Source organism: Gigantopelta aegis, chromosome 3 (assembly GCF_016097555.1).
Source record: "Gigantopelta aegis isolate Gae_Host chromosome 3, Gae_host_genome, whole genome shotgun sequence".
NCBI classification, from domain to species: domain Eukaryota; kingdom Metazoa; phylum Mollusca; class Gastropoda; order Neomphalida; family Peltospiridae; genus Gigantopelta; species Gigantopelta aegis.
In genome coordinates, this window is record NC_054701.1 from 48125311 (window position 1) to 48145043 (window position 19733).

Genomic DNA, 19733 nt, shown 5'->3' on the forward strand with positions numbered 1-19733 from the left:
GTACAAGGCGGTACCGAATACCTACAAGTGATATTTACACAGCGACCAAGATGGAATATTTTTCTTAGATGATCAGACTAGATGTCGCCAATCGCTAGAAAAACAAGGTCGTAAAACAGAACTCGCGGAGGTATTACGTAACTACTGGCCACATGGCCTCCGCACCTGGTCTGGGTGTGTATTGAGAACAGCTCGACCACCGTCACGCAGAGGTATTACGTATCAAAGTGCCCACCTGGTCTTAAGTGCATATTGGGACTGCACACAGCACTCTAAAACAATTAATATCGCCACAGGCGAAAAGAAATTAAGAGCATGTTCCGTCACAGTGGTCCTTAACCATATGTCGGACGCCATATAACCGTCAATAAAATGTGTTGAGTGTGTCGTTAAATAAAACATTCCTTCCTTCCGTCATTCTGTTATTTATATGTTTTTAATCAGTTCAAAAGAATAAAGAATTTTAACTGCTTAAAGATTGTACATGCATTCATAAGTAAATCTCCAAACAGTATTCAGCTAGTGATGACATAACAGTAAATCCTTGCCCAGACCATACCTTGCATACAGATGTATACAGGAACATCAAACCTCACTACTGTCAATACATTATATGGAACAGCAATATGTGTGTGCAAGTACATGTATTTTTTAATTTTATAATGTAGCTTTTATCATTTAGTTTTTTGTCTGTGATTGATCAGTCTTAATATAAGTCATGTCTTTCTTGATGTTTTGTTCACTCTTGTTCATTATATTTGTGTATAAACATACAAGTACATTAACTGAAATGTATTGAAATAAACCAGTTTAACTTCTCTCAGATTTCAGGCATCAAAAAAAGTCGAGAATGATTGTTCAGGTTACCACTTGCTAAGAAAGTCGAGAACGGTACTTTGTTAAACAAAAAGTACACCCCAAAATTTCGATCAGTTGTGTGTTCTTCAAATATAAGAAACACATACAAGTGTCAGTACAATAAGAACAGTGATTTGAATGAATAATAAAGTATCAGGGTGTTTGTGAAGGGGCTTTATACAGTTTTCAAAAAAAACCCCAACAAAGTTTGTTTTGTTTATGTACACCACTAGAGCACATTGATTTAGTAATCATCGGCTATTGGATGTCAAACATATGGTAATTTTTTGACACAGTCATAGAGAGGACACCAGCTATATTTTTCCATTAGTAGCAAGGGATCTTTTATATGCACCATCCCACAGACATGATAGTACATACCACGGCCTTTGATATACCAGACGTGGTGCACTGGCTGGAACGAGAAATAGCCCAATGGGCCCACCGACGGGGATTGATCCCAAACCGACCGCGCATCAAGCGGGTGCTTTATCACTGGGCTACGTTCTGCCCCTCTTTCAAAATAAGTCACGAATGATACATGTATGTCGTGTCTTGTATTGATTACGTTTGGTGTTTGCATTTAACCCATACATCATTTGCGATCAAGGACTAGTTCTGTGTTAGCAGAAAATTTTGCCAAATTATCCATTAAACTTCAAAAATTGCAGAAACAGCTATTTTGTAACAAGATATCAATTATTACTCAAAATTATTTCGCTAAATTAAAATAAAATTTGCCAGTTGTTTTTAAGTTTGCACTTGGTGAATTTGGGAGTGCCAGAGCTAGCCCGGACTGTTTTTAAGATTCTCTTTGGTGATGGTGCTGACTGTAATAAACAATAAATACCCAAACATAAAATGTTTCTAATTATGCTTATTATATTTATGTTGCTAAAACCTTGTACTGACACCATTTTAACTGCATTAACATCTTGTGGAATTTCATATAGTGATTTTGAGAAAGCCTGTATGTGGTTATCAGACACTATGCTTATTTGGATGCCTGAGATTTGTTAGCTAAGCCAGGTTAGATGAACAGATGGTCTTTCCCAGTGATAAAACGAGGGGAAAAACACTTTTACGGCACACATATGTTAAAACCCAATATGTTTGGGTGTGTGCATGAACCTTGGGTGATGATGGAAATTGTCAAGTGATTTCAAAGTAGAATTTTAAAATATCACCTACTGTTGCTTGAAAATTATGTCAAAGATGCAAGAAGTACATATACATGTATGTATTACATATTTTAAAACAAAACAATTTTTATCCTAAAAATAAAAGAATACATAAAATTGTCATTAAATATAGTTTCATCTTCAACATCTTCAACATTTTCTTTATGTGCCCTGTACATATTTTATTAAAGGTGAGATAAAGCTAACCACTAACAGATTTTGTCTTTATATCCCTTCATACCATAAATGTTGTTTTTCAAAACCACCTGTTGCCGGGAGAATCTTTCATGCATGACTGTCATCCAGAACAGCTTGTCAAACAAATTAGTTTTCATACTATCTGTCTAGGTTATAACAGGACTTAATAAAAAATATCAGTGAGGAGAACTAAATAATACAGCAGCTGGCAGTTAGGTTAGAGTGTTTAGACACAAAATAATCTGTTTTCATCAAATTGTTAAACCGTGAGCTCGTGGTATAATAAATCTTTCTATAAATTAATCATACTTTTTCCAAATTCATAACCAGGAATTTGAAATGATGTGAAACAAGTTAAAGAGTGAATGGGGGAATATAGGCAAAATAACCCAAAGGCATGCAGGAATAAGGGAAAGAAAAGGAATATTTCTTAATTACACCTCAGCACATTTAAAACTAAAGTTTCTAACATATGGCTATTTCAACATATAGGCTACACTTAATGATAAAACCGCAAGGGATCTTGTACGTGCATTTTCACAAAGACAGCACAGTACGTATATAAATCAACTCAGGTCTCTGAAAAATGGTGACAACGATCGTTTTGGTCACGTGTTGCTCGCGTAACCTATTTTTTGTTTTGAGATAGGAAACCCACTGTCGCCACTTCATGGGATACACTTTTCGATTAGCAGCAAGGGATCTTTTATATGCACCATCACACAGACAGGATAGTACATACCACGGCCTTTGTTACACCAGTTGTGGAGCACTGGCTGGAACGAGAAATAGCCCCATGGGCTCACCGACGGGGAGTAATAGTTCCTCTTAAATGTGGGAGTGATAGTTCCTCTTAAATGTTGAGGTTTGGTTAAACTTAATTCCATTATAATAAATCTTGTTTTCTTAAATAATGGACAATGAACTGTGTCACATTTATCATAAATTGGCCACCTAATAACTCTATAATAGGGGCGGGATTTAGCTTAGTCGGTTGAGTGCTCATCTGAGGTGTTTGTGTTGCAGGATAGAACCACCTCAGTGGATCCATTCAACTGAATGGGTTTTTTCTCGTTCCAATTAGTGCACCACAACTGGTCAAAGGCCGTGGTATGTGCTTTTCTGTCTGTGGAAAAGTGCATATAAAAGATCCCTTGCTGCATTAGGAAAAATGTAATGGATTTCCTCTGCTGACTACGAATCATAATTACCAAATATTTGACATCCAATAACCGATGATCAATGTGCTCTAGTGGTGTCAAAACAAACACTATAATAAAAAAAAGTGTTGACTCGAAAAACTTTTTTAAAATGGCATTTTAAAGACAGGTGTCGGCTTTATGCAGGTAATTTTATACTATTGTTTTGAACAACAGTAAGATTGTAGCTGCTTACTACAATAGCTGCTTTAATATAGGTTTTAACTATACATCAGTTAACTCTTGTCCATTTTTTTTTCTTCAGTTTATCAACCAGTACAAATAAATCTAATGCGATAGCTCCTACAGACTACATTAAGAAGGAGGAAAAACTGGTAGAATATGTCAACAGATTCCATGATGCAGAACACAGAAAGAACATGCAGTTTATCGAACCTACAAGCTTTGTTCACCACAATTACACAGCAATGATGAACCTCTTGAAGAAATACAGTCAGGATTACCCTGAGATCACAAGGCTATATTCTGTTGGTAAATCTGTCCAAGACAGAGAACTCTGGGTGCTAGAGATTTCTGACAACCCGGGAGTGCATGAACCAGGTATGAGTCTCTGCCAAGTAGTTTTGATGTTTTGCAAGATTAAGATTTTATAAATGTGTACAGTTTTACATATGCAAGCCTTGAAATAAGCGGCCGGTCACGGTCATTGTCCGGTACAAATTTGTAACTTGTCAGTAACAATGTCGATTGCGCCGGTCATCATGTCCGAAGCTCGCGTTGTAGTAAAAACCGGCTGTTTTGGAGTTGAATACACTTAATGCACTGATTAAAAAACCCCATTGATTACGAATGAAAAAACACAAATGTGTACCAGTGGAATTCGAACCGGTTCGCGGGGCACTTGACAGTCCAACACGAAGTTCATCTACAGTCCGCGTACCTGTTTAGTAGGATTTTTCATAATCTCGATTTTGCGGGAACTTACATTGTAAAAAGTGATGTCACACATATTAGTAATTGACCTTTCGTACTTAGCGTATACTTCCTGTGGCGTTTTAGTTTAAAGTTTGCAATTCAAATTGCCTCGTGGTTAACAATTAAAGGATGTTGAACAAAATAATTTCAGTCTTTGCTGTAAAAGAACAGACAGGTACCGATAATGACAAATCAATTGTTCCTGTTCCCGGTATCTGCGGCGGGCAGCCGCCGATTAAATCCTGCCCCAAAAATTCCCAAACGAATATCCCGCAGAGTAGTATCTCAAAATCTAGCACTGAATTAAAATGGCAAAAGGAGGATTTAGTTAAAACAAATGCCTCTTTGTGGCTACAGTTTGAAGGCGAGGTTATACTTATGACGTGCTCGCTCTGCAAAACATTTCCAAAAGAAATGCAGTATAATCACAATTTTTCGGACGCGTGGATCAAAGGGTCCACAAATCTGCGTGTATCAAATGCTAAAGATCACTCGGCAACCAAAAATTTAGAATATTTCCACAAACAAGACACTGATGACATGCATGCGGTTATGATACGACAATTGAAATCCATGATTTCTAAAATTATAGCTCACATCGCTCGCGGCCGGTTAGGATACAGCTTTACCAGAGGACGTATATTAATGCATCATAGACTAGTAAGTACATAACAATAATAAATGTCATCATTTGGTGACTATTGCCTTAATTGCTGCATTGGTTATTTAGTAATTAAATACATCAATTATTAAACAACATAAAACATAATTTATTTCATTTTTATTTACAATGTTTTGTGACAGGTACAGTTTCTTTTATGTCAGGCACAAATTGATTGGTGCAGGACATTGTGTCAGGTGCACCAAATATTTTTATTTCAAGGCTTGATATGGTGACAATTTTTTTTTTAATGACATTGTTATGTAAGATAGCTCTTTTAAACAGATTTTTGTTGATGGTATTTTTAGTTAAACAGTTTATAATTTGTAGTGATAAGTTGTAAAGTGGATCCTGACTAGATGACACTTTACACATATGCACAGAATTTAGACTTTCATTTGCTATCTCATCAAGTAAGGACAAGAATTCAACAGAACTGTGGTGTCGAAAGCCAGGAAAGGAAAGGAATGTTTGCTGATACCTCAGCACATTTCAAACTGGCTATATAATGTCCAACAAATGGTTATTGTGACATCATAGTGTTATAGGCCTATAATAGACGGTACATAGACAATATTCCACTAGTCCCACTGAGGGTACTCGATCCTGTAACCTATTGCACCTCAAATGAGTGTGCACTACCACAACCTCTCCAAACTCAGATGCCAAACGTTGAATTCAGGAGGCTGTATGTAGAATTGTTACTAATTTGATACTGTCTTCTATAGAGGGTGAAATCTGGTTCAGTAGGTAGAGGTGTTTTGGGTTGTAATTTCAAATCCTCTCAGAAGACCCATTTTTTTTTTTTTCTACTACCAAACAGCACCCTTCAGCATCAAATGCCATCATGGTATGTGTGTTCTATTGTGGGACAAATGCATATAAAAGGTCCATTGCTGCCAATGGGGAAATATATAGCTGGTTTCCTCAGAAGACTGTGTATCAGAATATTCCAGTGTTTGACATCCAATAGACGATGATTAATTAATCAAAAATATACTTTATCTCTTCCGTAGGCGAGCCTGAATTCAAGTATGTTGCCAACATGCATGGTAACGAGGTGGTTGGCCGAGAGTTGCTCCTGCAGCTGATAGACTTCCTGTGTCGGAACTACAAGCAGAATGAATTCGTCACCCTCATGGTCAACTTGACACGCATCCACCTGATGCCCTCCATGAATCCTGACGGCTACGAAATTTCCACTGAAGGTTTGTAATTGAAGTTGTAAATATAAGATCTGCATTCAGTTCCTGCAAGTATTAAGAATTAATGTAAACCATTTATGGTTTATGCAAAAATAAAATTCAAGTGACACAATTTTTCTTAATCTAACATGACCTAACTTTTATGCGAAAAAACAACAACAATTGGTTATGCAAAGCTAGACCTTTTAATTGAATTTTTTTAGAGGTCTGTCATTGGAGACAAATTACATGTTCTCTAGATTTAGTTTGAATGTTGCTTTTAAAGATTTTTGTTGATTCTTTTCTATAGTTTATTTTTGCTTCTTTTTTATGATTTATTTTTATTTATTTTTAAAGATTTATTGTCTTTTTACAGGTGATATACAAGGAGTCAGGGGCCGAACCAACAACAATAATTTTGACTTGAACCGTAACTTTCCTGATCAGTATCGCACCACATACAGCAATAACCACCAGGAGCCCGAGACTGTGGCTGTAATGAAGTGGCTCAAGTCCATCCCATTTGTCCTGTCGGCTAATTTGCACGGTGGCTCCCTCGTCGCCAATTTCCCATACGATGATACCAAGAGAGGTTACTCTTCCTACAGCAAGAGTCCCGATGACAAAGCCTTTATCATGATTTCAGAAGCCTATTCCATGGTATTTATACTTACCGGGCAACCCTGAGTTAAGCCTAAAAAACAAATATGTGTGAAAAAAATAGTGTAGGTAGGCAAGAATGTTTATTTATTTATTATTATTATTATTATTTTTTTTTTAAACAAATCAAACTGAGAAACCATAATCGGCCGATATGTTCCGAATCTAGTTCGCTGATTGCAAAAATTTATGGATCATGATTTTTGTTTAAAATTATTAAACAAATTTTGTGTATTTTTTTAAGGGTTGCTACATAAAATTAGGGTAGGTCAGGAAACTGGAAACACACACACATTTTTTTTTTTAGGCCTTGGTAGCCATTAAAATAGTAATACATCTGAGTAATAATACCTTTAGAAATGTTTGAAATGCTTAGCATTATATTAATAAATACATCTGGGATTCCATTTAACCAAGTTAAGAAAAAATCTGTTTGTGGATGGAAGAAGAAGAAAAAAGAAAAAGTTAAATACAGAATTACTTTAACATTCATATTGATCTGATGTAGACATTAGTATGACCAGAAATGCATAGAATATATAGATACTCATATTCTAAGCAAGAAATGTAAGTATTCTGTATTTTAAATTAAAAATGCTCTATTAGATGAAAGTATGTTACAGTGGCTACAAACTTAGGATAGTCTCTAAATTATACCTTAAAAGCTGTAAAGTGGTTTACCCCGACTAGAAACCTGTTTAGCAACAGAATTATATTTGAGAAACATTTAATCTTCATAAGTCATTGACTGTTCCCAGTTACAGAAACATGTAAGCATTTGGTTTACAAGTAGTCTTAACATTCGCAGGCCCATATTCTCGAAGCTGTCTCTGCGATATGGAATCATAAAACCAACGTAAGCTATGACGTGACTATGGTGTGTGCTATAGTGATGTCACAGCCTACGATGGTTTTACGATTTCGTAGCGCTAAGATAGCTTTGAGAATCCCTAGCCAGACTTGACTGTGAACACAGACGTTTTGTATTTATTCTGTTACAGGCTCATTCTACCATGCACTCTGGTCATCCATGTGTGTGGAGTGACGAGTACTTTAAAGATGGAATAACTAACGGAGCTCAGTGGTACAGTGTTTCAGGTCAGTGGATTGGTTAAATTATTAAATGAAAAAAAGTGCCTTTCAGCTCAAACTTTAGAGCTGTTTCTCACACACAACTAAACCAACAACAATAGAAAGTAAGTCAGCTGTTTTAATGAAAAAATACCCCAACATCCTGTTGTAGTATATAGTATGTCGACTTACATAGCATTAATGAGATATCTCATAGTATTCTGGTAGTTGACCTGTTCATAACAGATTTTCTTTTTCTAAGATTGACAACATTGTGTGAGCAAAAACAAACTGTGAAAACTGGAATTGGATGGACCCTACACTTTTGTTTATGCAGTGCTAGATATTTTTTGTGGCATTTACCATAGCTGATGTATTTTTCGTGATGGGGTGTCGTTAAACATTCATTCATATATATATATTTTTTTTCAGGTGGTATGCAGGACTGGAACTACTTGCACACCAACTGTTTTGAGACGACCTTGGAACTGGGGTGCACAAAGTTTCCGTGGACCAAAGACCTACCTGGTTACTGGGAGGCTAACAAGTACTCCCTGCTTGTATACATGGGTCAGGTAAATTGTGAAAGTTATTTGGTTAAGAATATCACTGATACCGATGGCTGCTGTTGTCACTAGTGCAGCCAATGTATAACAGTCACAAATGTAGTATCAGATTGCTTCTTCGCTATGCGATTTTATACTATTTGTAACTGTTATAGTACGATAAATGCACAAAACATGACAAACAATTCTTATATGAAATACACACTGTAAGTATTAATATGATAGGAACAGTGACATGAATGAGAATGAAAATAATTGTCTGTCTGTGAACGGTTTTAATAGCAAAATGGGAATTGTCAACTTGATAAATCTCTCATGTCTTGTAGGTTACCAAGTCTGAGTTTTGTGGTAACCTGTACATGGGTTATCAGACACTGTGTTTATCATGGCCCAATTGGAGGGGACTATAGGTTTCGTCTTCATCCATCTACATGTATCTGTCTGTCCATTTCACATATAGTTTTCAGACTTTTTTTTCCCCACAATACCTCAATATGTGAAGTTTTATATATAGTTTATTATGTAGAGTTACAGGTCAACTTTGACTTCCATGGGGAGTATTATCGCCAGAGAGAGTGAGAGAACTGTTTTGTATATGCCCTTATAGCACTAGGTTTCAGGCATGCCTATCTCAGGTCCAGTCTCTGGAATGGTCAGGGACCTGACCCGGGACAGAAATTATATTTCATTTCATTTCAACTTATTTTCGTGCTTATATCCAGTTATGTTTCAAGCATGCTGTCCTGGGCACACACCTCAGTTATCTGGGTTGTCTGTCCAGGACAGTTGGTTAGTTGTTAGTGGTTAGTGAGAGAGGAGAGGGTGTAGTGGTCTTACACCTACCCATTGAGTTGTTAAAGCTCACTCTGGGTGGGAGCCGGTACCATGCTGCGAACCCAGTACTTACCAGTCTTATGTCTGATGGGTTAACCACGACACCACTGAGGAGAAATTATAGCCAGATAAAGACTTTCATGGCCCTTGAACTTAGGAGACTTGTGGGCACCGGTACTCTCAGAATGCTTGTTTTGATAACTGACTTAAAGTGAGACAAATCTTACTGTTGAAATTTGCATATAAAGGGTCCAGGGTATGCCTATGAGAACAGCAATAGTGATTACTTGTGGATTTGTGAAAGACCACAAGAGCAAATACAGCCTCTGACTGACTTTTAAAAACAATTTCATTATTGTTGCACAGTTATTTTTTTATTGCTATATTATGTAATTGATCCAATCTAAACTTGGACAGTAAAAGATACCTCATTTCTTGTTTGTTTCATTTTTGTAGGTACACAAAGGTGTCAGTGGTTTCGTGTTAGATAGTGAAACAGGTTTTGGCATTGCTAATGCTTCCATTAATGTTGAAGGCATCAACCATACCATATATTCCGCACCAGATGGTGACTACTGGAGACTGCTTGCCTCAGGACAGTACACCGTGACTGTCAGTCACCCACTGTAAGTCTAATCCAACCCACAAAAGAAATTATTCACTGTAATTCCATCTGATAGATTAAAATAGAGCTATTAAAACCATTTCTTTTCTGTCAGTCTGTACAAATGAAAGTCTTGTTTAAAAGATGAAGATTTCTATTTTAATATAAAGCCATGTTTTTAGTATTTAGACAGTTTTAAATATTAACCCTCTGATTACTTAATTAATTTTTAACAAAAACCTTGTTGATGAGGTACAAATTTATAATTTTACTCACATATTTTCGCTTAAACTTTTTACAAATATACTGATGGAAATAAATAAAAGATCACACAGGTAGCAACAAGAAATAATGGCTGCATCAAATATCAATTCATATTGTCAGAAGTTGACTGGGAACATATAGGCAGCACAGTCAACACTACAGACAATCAATCCCACATTACAACTTGGTATGAAATACAGACATTACTACGCTAGTTGTGAATTACATTTGGTCTACAATTCGATGTGTTCCCTTATTTCTTTCCATCAGTATATACAAAGTAATGTTCATACATGTGTGTGAATCAGTAAGTAATATTATCATGAGTTTTTCTAATTTTTCATGTTGATTAAAATGAGTCAAAAAATCTGAAAAGGCACGTTTACTTATGCACATTTGTGACCAAATGTCCGGTAGTTATGTCCATTATTCTTAATAACTGTATTTTGTGCTTTTTTATGTAGGAAGACATGCATTTATAAAGTCCTTAAATTTTTTTTTTTTTTTTTTAAGGTATACAAAGCGAAGTGTCACTGTACAAGTCACAGACAATGCTGCCATCCATGTGAACTTCTCACTGAATGCAAATGTACACCGCAACCAGTGGTCATCGCTGATTGACTTTGACATCAAGGAAAACATGGTGACGGAATATGTCAACACGCACGACATCCAGAACGATCTACGTGACATTGCTCTGCACAATCCGGGCTTTGTGTCTTTTGACACGTTGCACATGAATCGCAAAGGGAAGTCTGTGTCGTTGATCCACCTGTCCAGTGAGGTGAACAGTCACGAGGACCACAAGCCACACGTTCTCTTGCTGGGCAACGTGAATGGAGATGAACCAGTTGGAACCGAGATACTCATCAGACTGGTCCGACATCTTGTTACTGGTACAGAAAATAGTCTTATATTATTTTAAAGAAATTACACAATAGAGTCAAATTTTGTTATCTTATCTCTGTTAGGGGCCAGTTATAAAGTATTCGTTGATGCACGGTCAATCTAGGATTGATTCCTATCAGTGGGCCCATTGGGCTATTTTTCGTTCTAGCCAATGCACCATGACAGGTATATCAAAGGCTGTGGTATGTACTATCCTGTTTATGGGATGTTGCATATAAAAGATCCCTTGCTACTAATGGAAAAATGTAGCAGGTATCTTCTCTAAGACTATATATCAGAATAACCAAATGTTTGACCAATAGCCGATGATTAGTAAATTCATGTGCTCTAGTGGTTTTGTTAAACAAAACAAACTTTAACTTTAACTCATCTCTATTATCTCACAAGTCTAAGATATTCAAAGTCCCATGGCTTAATTTTCACCAACAAATACTATAGATGTTAATCTTGAAGCACAATTATCTCAAGCTGTTTGATCCATTCAACATCAAGATAACGAAGTTTGATTATAAATCTTTTCAGTACTTTTTTAAAATATGTATTTTCGTAGTTGATAATTAAAAATAAATTAGGATTTTAAACATTTTGGCTTTTGTTCATGAAAAGTATAGTATTTTATTTAAATACTATAAATTGTTTAAAATCTGATCTTTAGTTTTAATTATATACTTAAATGTTTATGATAGTTACTTTGTAAAATTTATACATTCAGTAGTCATAATACCACATTTGATAAACTGAGATTACAGATGAGATATCAGCAATATTTGTTGTTATAAGCATTTGAGTCTGAATTTCTTCTTCTGATAAACAAAACCGAGAATATGTTAAACATGTTTATTTTTAGGCACTTTTCAGGACTAGCTCTGGGTGATCAGAAAATTTTGCCACATTTTTTCAAAAATGCAAAATCTATACCTATACCTACATTTGTATTTTCCAACAAAATATCAATCTTTACACAATTTGTTTTTGCCAAATTAAAATAAAACTCACTAGTTCTTAAAATTAGTAACTGGCGAATTTGGCAAGTGGCAGAGCTAGCCCTGCTTTTTGAAATTAATTTCACTTAAGATATATATATATATTTTATTTTTTTGACAGGTTATTTACATCAGGAACCCAACACTGTAAATATTCTAAATAACAGTCATGTGCATGTAATCCCTCAGCTGAACATAAAAGGTGCTACAAAGGCTGTGCCTGGTGACTGCAGTGGAATCCATTACAGGGGACAAAGATTTCCTCAGTTAATATCAGCAGATGTAAGAGTTTACTGTTAAGTTTTGTAATATGCAGGTGTATTTTAATGAAAAAATATGATTTATATGTTTACCATATTAAAATATTTTCATTCGATAATTATAATATTGGTAATATTTTACACTTCGTAATAATTAAAAATGTTATAACTATACCCCTTATTTTATCTCTCTTATTTTTCTGTATATAATTTCTGTTCGAACTCTTCATATACAAATTAATACTGTGAACGTTCGTTAATCTGTACATTTAAAAAAAAAAAAAAATTCCATCTGCATCAACAAGGTCTTCCTGCATATAGAATGTGTTTTTTGTTTTTCAAATGAAAAAAAATGTCTTATTAAGTCCACGGTAGCATTATTGAGTTAATTTCTGAAAAAAAAATTGTAGTTGTTTAACAGGAATGTTTTTTTAAATTTTGTTTTACAATATTTGATTAATAGTATTGTTTTATATTAAAGCTTTTTTATATTTTAATTATTTGTGAACTTATACAGGATCCTGTGGTAGGAGCAGTTAGGAAACAGTTTGAAGATCACCAGTTTGATTTGGTTGTTAGTTTGGAGTCAGGTGGAATGTACATGGTGTAAGTAGTATTTGTTGTAGTATTTATAATACGTCCATCGAAATTTGCAACGTTACTCAAAATGTAACTTCTAGAGCTATTGCCAAACTGATTTGTTGTGGTATTTGAATGATATTGGATATTTAAGTTTTAAGGCTGGTCATGGATTGAAATATTTTGTTATGGTTATGAAAGATTTATCATTTATTTTGACACCCCAGAACCAAAAGGTACATTCCCTGGCTGTTGGGTATCAAACATATGTAAGTATATTTATAAAGGTAGCTATTTACATAAAATAAATAGTCTATAATTATGTAAAAACACATAGAGATGTATAGAGATGTGAAAAATACCAATATCTCAGGTAAGCATTTTTAAAATGTTATATAAAAATCGATCTTTTAAAGACTTTACTGTTAATTCTGGTTGGAATTTAAAAAAGATTTCATCATACTTTTATAAAATATATCTTACCTTATCAACTTGATGATTACACTGCACCAAATATATATTATAAATATATTATGACTGAACCTAATAACTCTTGATTGAAAGTGTGCTCATGTCATTAAACTTTCCTTCCCGGGCTCACACTGGAACAAATTTTGGTTTAGCCAATTTTCAGATTATGTACATCTATATCGAGTATTTTCTTTAAAAAGTATTAAAATGTGCTTAATTTAAGGAATATTTTATTAGCCAAAACCTAAATGTTGTAGCCACTTTGAATAAAAATTAGCAATTGGCTAATTTAGCCATGTACAGGGTGAGCCCTGCCTTCCCTCTCTCCTTCATTTTTAAACATTGTTGAGTTTTTTGTAGGATGCCGAGGAATGATAAAGCTGGAAAGGTTTCCACAGTTGGTTTGCTCACAGCTCTTACTGAAGATGAGGACATGTTGCAAGTGCTAGCCCGATCGTTCGCCGACTCACTGCCCGCAATGTACAAGTCTGACACGTGTGGCAACGCCATGACTGAAAAAGTTGGAATTGTCCATGGAGCTGACGTCAGCGGTCATGGCTACTCCATGATGGATGATGTGTATGACCATTATCACACATTGTGGGTAAGTTTATGTGAGCATTATCACCTTTGGGAATATATATTTTTTTTTATCCATTATCAAGTTACAGTAGTTGTAACGGTCATAACACATAATCAGTTAATATTTATGACCGTTATAAAGAGCAGGTATCATTTTTCATTGTCACAGAAAAACAGATAGAATCACGGAATTTATAAAGTGAAATCTGGGCTGTCTGTCCAGGACAGTGGGTTAGTTTTTAATTGTTAGTGGTTAGTGAGAGAGAAGAGGGTGTAGTGGTCTTACACCTACCCATTGAGTCGTTAAAACTTGCTCTGGGTGGGAGTCGGTACCGGGCTGCGAACCCTGTACCTACCAGCCTTATGTCCGATGACTTAACCACGACACAACCGAGGCGGGTTTAATGATGCTGTCCATTTTGTGGTGTTTTTATTATTAAATTATTGTTATAAGTATTTGTTTTTACTCCCTGGTCATTTGTAAATGTGATTGAATCACATGGTGCATTGATGTAACAATGTACTATTATTTTAATACCATCTTTGAACTACCACAACATTTCATGTAGATAAGGTGATAGTTGTTTGACAATGTACTTATAGATAGACAGAGGCAGATAATTTGAAGCTTGTCTGTATGTATGTATAATGTATGCATGTAATGTATGTATGTTATATGATCTGTCTGTCAGTATGCATGCATGTACATATATATAATGTTAAAGGGACAGACCCTAGTTTTTAAACACTACAGCATATTTTTCACGATTAGAGATGTTTATGATCACTGATTTTTAGATTATCCATTTCCGTAGAACCAAAGTGTTTCTGGTCATCCTGGTGTTTATAGTACCACAAATTGCATATTGCATATTTTTAAAAACGCACATGCATTTGAGAAGTAATGGTTTATTGATTTGAGTTCAAGTCTATTTTTAAGGATATTTCCTGTTTTAACGTCACAGACTCTTCTTTCACCCTATTGTAACTTTATCCAAAGGAGTTACAGGTTTATAAATTAACTAAACTTAGTATCCATTTTTTACAGGTGAAAACTAGGGTCTGCGCCTTAAGTATGTTACGTTGTCTGTATATAACGTTATGTATGTTATGTTGTCTGTATATAACGTTATGTATGTTACGTTGTCTGTATATTACGTTATGTATGTTACGTTGTCTGTATATAATGTTATGTATGTTGCGTTGTCTGTTTTTCTGTCTTAATTACACTAAGGTGAGATCACTGGTTTTGTATTTATAACATTAATATTTTTTTGTTACTATTTTGAGCTTTGTGAAAATATTTTTCTTTTTTTGTTTTCAGATTTCAGCTCATATTAGTTGTTGCAAATTTCCACCAGGTTCTCGGCTACCAGGCATTTGGATGATGACCTTTAACCCAATGATGCACATTCTGAAAAAGTCTTTGCAAGGTCAGTGCAAATTATTATTTTTTCTTTTCTGAATCATTTATATGTAATTGGATGATTTATTCTTTGAAGTTTGAATAAGAAATGTGTACATCATACTATTTCTTTCATTTTAGTAGTTTGTTTCTGTTATATATTATTGATGAGAAATTATAGCTTTTTTTTGGATTAAGCAGTTTTCACTGTACATGGTATTTGAACTTTTGTGAAATTAAAAAACAAACAAAACCCCCCATTAACATTGGTATAAATATTGTTTAACATAATATATTTTATTTAAGGTGTTCGTGGTATAGTGACAGATGAAGCTGGAAAGCCTATTTCAGAAGCCATCTTGGAAATTGATGACAATGGCAAATTTTTAACAACATCATCTGATGGACATTTCTTTCTTATGTTAAGTGAGGGATTCCATACTATAGAAGCTGACACTGCAGGTATTCATTAGAGACTTACAACTGTCTTATTATGTCTTTTTTATTTAACTTCCCGATCTTGGCATTTATATGCTAAAATTGTTTCTTTCATATGTGTTAAGATTTCTTTTAAGATCAGATGTGTGTGCAGAAGTGTGTTAAAACCCAACAAAAAGCAAATCTAATTTTTTTAAATGTAATTTCTGAGGGACCTGACCTACCCTGAAAACCTGAATCAGTCCCCCTTGCACAATTTGCTGCTGATACGGTTAAAATACTGGTACAAAAAACCCCAAAAAACCCCAACATTCTTAAGAAAAACCAAGTACTCCATGTGTGTTGTGTCAAAGGCTGTATTATGTGCTGTTCCATCTTTAGGGAACTATATATCAAAGACCTCTAACTGCTTCTTGGTAAGAGAATCTGTATGGTGAAACAGGTTACTACCCTTTTTCTCAAGACCAAATGTGAAATATCATGGCTGGTGTATCAAAGACTGTGCATGGGGAAAATACATATCAAAGATTTCTTGCTACTAATGAAAAATTATCAAATATTTCAAAATGAAACGGTGAACATGAAATAAAGTGTTTCTATTTTCTATTTGGGTTTTCACTGTATTAGAATCAACGTTCTGGTGGTTCAGGACTAAAGAAAAGTCTTTAAGTTAAAGTTGCAAACTTCAGGATTAAAGTTAATAACTCCGATCATAACTTATTCATGTCATTCAAAACTTTTAAACTGATATAATTACAAACTTCTCACCTTTATGCAATTTATTCTATTCTGATTGTACGATGTCTCTTAAAAAACTGATTGTTATCCTTCGATAAACCTCAGAAAATGACGTCATAACATCAAATGAGAAGTCCAAAAAACCCCAGCTCATGGAAAGGATGTTAGAAAATGATTTATGTGTATTTTTAACTAAATAAGTTACTGTGTTTGTAATTATGAAAACTGTTTGTCATTTTTTATGGTGGGACGTAGGCCGGTGGTAAAGCGTCCGCTTGATGCACAGATGGTTTGGGATCCATCCCCGTCGGTGGGCCCATTGGGCTATTTCTCATTCTAGCCAGTGCACCACGACTGGTATATCAAAGGCTGTGGTATGTGCTATCCTGCCTTTGGGATGGTGCATATAAAAGATCCCTTGCTACTAATGGAAAAATGTTGCGGGTTTCCTCTGATGACTACAAGTCAGAATTATCAAATGTTTAACATCCAATAGCTGATGATTAATTAATCAATGTGCTCTAGTGGTGTCATTAAACAAAACAAACTTCTTCTTATTGATGTATAACAGTCACAAATATGTATAAAATCGTTTTGCTACACTACATGCTTTTATACAATTTATGATTTATACATTGATAAATTCACAAAAGATAACAAAGAGTTATAATATATGACAACTGACATCAGACAAATTGAAATTACTGTACAGATTACACAAGTATAATTCACATAACCGAAGAATTGGTTACCTAGGTAAACATCACGTGAACTGACTTCCAGTTACCTCAGATTATTAAGTAATGTCCCTTGATGACCCACACTCTTTTTTTTTTTTAATTACCTTCGTAATATTTGTATATAGATGAAGTACATATATTACAAATCTTAAACAGATCATTTAAAATTTTATATTTCAGGTTATGAAGCATTGCATAAGAAAGTCCTAGTTCAGAAAGATGTATCTGCAGAACTGAACTTTGTGTTGAAAAAAGAAGAAAGAATCCTCTCCTATCACAACTACATTGAAATGAAATCTTCACTGCAGAACATATCCAGCACATGCTCGGACATCGCAAAACTATACAAGTAAGTTACTAAAACAAATATTATGTAATTAGAATCTATCTTTAAAAAACATGTTTTATTTTTTATAACATGATTAACATTAAGACATGAAATATATTCAAGATTTAAACATCTCTTCTGTTTCATATGGCATTTACTCTGAATCTGTTGCATGTAATTATATTATCTTGTATCAAACTATTGTGTGATTATAATGACCATGTAATGTGTAATAAAAAGTTAGTAGTTTTATCGGCAGCTGATGAAGTAGTGTCATTGCATTCTTAGAGCATAAGTAAGATGGACCCCCCTAAAAAATTAAAATGTTAAAAGCTGCATCACAATTTTCTTTTCACACATTAACTTCACATCTCTCCTAAGGAAATACAAAACACGTTGAAGAACCATATGATCTGGAAACAATAATACATTTTTGCTTTCAACCGGTGCCCTGAACCAAGTGGATGGTAATGGCTGGATGGTTGGTTTTTTTTTTTGGTGGGGTGCATAATAGGTGAGAAGTCAGGTTATGCATTTCTGAAAGATACCAGCCTCGGTAGTGTCGTGGTTAGGCCATTGGTCTATAGGCTGGTAGGTACTGGGTTCGGATCCCAGTCGAGGCATGGGATTTTTAATCCAGATTCTGACGCCAAACCCTGAGTGAGTGCTCCGCAAGGCTCAGTGGGTAGGTGTAAACCACTTGCACTGACCAGTGATCCATAACTGGTTCAACAAAGGCCATGGTTTGTGCTATCCTGCCTGTGGGAAGCGCAAATAAAAGATCCCTTACTGCTAATCGGAAAGATTAGCCCATGTAGTGGCGACAGCGGGTTTCCTCTCAAACCCTGTGTGGTCCTTAACCATATGTCTGACGCCATATAACCGTAAATAAAATGTGTTGAGTGCATCGTTAAATAAAACATTTCTTTCTTTCTTTCTGAAAGATACTCACTTTCATTAATTTCCTGAAGTGCAGTAAGTTTTGTTTATCCTGTGGAATTTTACTCTTTAAATACAGTGCTGTACAGCTGCTAATTAAAAAATGACAACAAGGTATGTTTAGTCCATTCTATTGTGGAAAAGTAAATTTAGATTAGAAGTGTAAATTATAAATCACTGACAATCCTTTATTTCCAGTTAGTTTGAGATATAAAAAACCCATAAATCACTAATATTTAATTTCCAGTATTGGAAGGTCGACTTCTGGATATTACCTATGGATGCTAGAAATGGGCAAGGAATCAAAACTGTATCGACCTGGTATTCTGCTCACTGCTAATATTCATGGTAATGAGGTCGTTGGGCGGGAGATTCTACTGAAGCTGGCTGCCGACCTGTGTCATCTCTACAAGCAGGATTCTTCTATTACTGATGTAAGAATTCAATTTTAAATCGGATCTCACCAGTTAGGTACAATGTTGTTGAATGCTTGAACATGATTTAAAGCTCTGTCTAAAATTTATCCAGGAGCGGAATTTAGCTCAGTTGGTCGAGTGCTTGCTTTTGGTGATTGCGTCACAGGATCGAACCACCTCAGTGGATCCATTTAACTGATTGTTTTTTTTTCTTTCTTACCAGTGCACCATAACTGGTCAAAGGCTGTTGTATGTGCTTTCCTGTATGTTTGAAAGTGCATGTGAAAAATCCCTTGCTGCATTAGAAACAATGGGTTTCCTCTGATTGTGTCAGAATTAACAAATGTTTGCCATCCAATAGCCGATGATTGTGCTCAATGTGCTCTAGTGGTGTCATTAAACAAAACAAAATTTATCTTTAAACTTTATCCTATTGCAGTAAGTGTATCTAGAATTTTACATTTGACTTAAATAAGTGTACAGTTTAACAGGTGACTTAACTAACATCTCTAAACTTCACTAGTTGAAGTAAATAAGTGTCTCTGGTATTTAATGAATTTAATAATCGTGTCTGGAAATAAATAGTTTATTTAACGAGGGCTTCTGGAAAATTAATTAATTCAAATAATTATAATTAATGTTTCCAGAATTTAATTTTAGATGTATATAAAATCTTGAAGAATGTAGTAGTTAGTTTAAGTTAAATATGTGTCTGGAATTTAATAGTCT

At 34.8% G+C, this 19733-nt stretch overlaps 1 protein-coding gene across 1 annotated transcript in view; it reads left to right on the forward strand.

The window, feature by feature from the left end:
• The window catches only part of LOC121368157 (carboxypeptidase D-like), a 38019-nt gene that overhangs the window by 6454 nt on the left and 11832 nt on the right, over positions 1–19733 (forward strand). The window contains exons 5-18 of the mRNA XM_041492767.1: positions 3702–3997; positions 6050–6241; positions 6594–6877; positions 7879–7975; positions 8381–8523; positions 9805–9974; positions 10730–11112; positions 12230–12390; positions 12886–12974; positions 13779–14022; positions 15325–15433; positions 15712–15867; positions 17502–17670; positions 18836–19022. Of these exons, the coding sequence (XP_041348701.1) occupies positions 3702–3997; positions 6050–6241; positions 6594–6877; positions 7879–7975; positions 8381–8523; positions 9805–9974; positions 10730–11112; positions 12230–12390; positions 12886–12974; positions 13779–14022; positions 15325–15433; positions 15712–15867; positions 17502–17670; positions 18836–19022 (2680 nt within the window). The remainder of the gene's footprint in view (positions 1–3701; positions 3998–6049; positions 6242–6593; positions 6878–7878; positions 7976–8380; positions 8524–9804; positions 9975–10729; positions 11113–12229; positions 12391–12885; positions 12975–13778; positions 14023–15324; positions 15434–15711; positions 15868–17501; positions 17671–18835; positions 19023–19733) is intronic.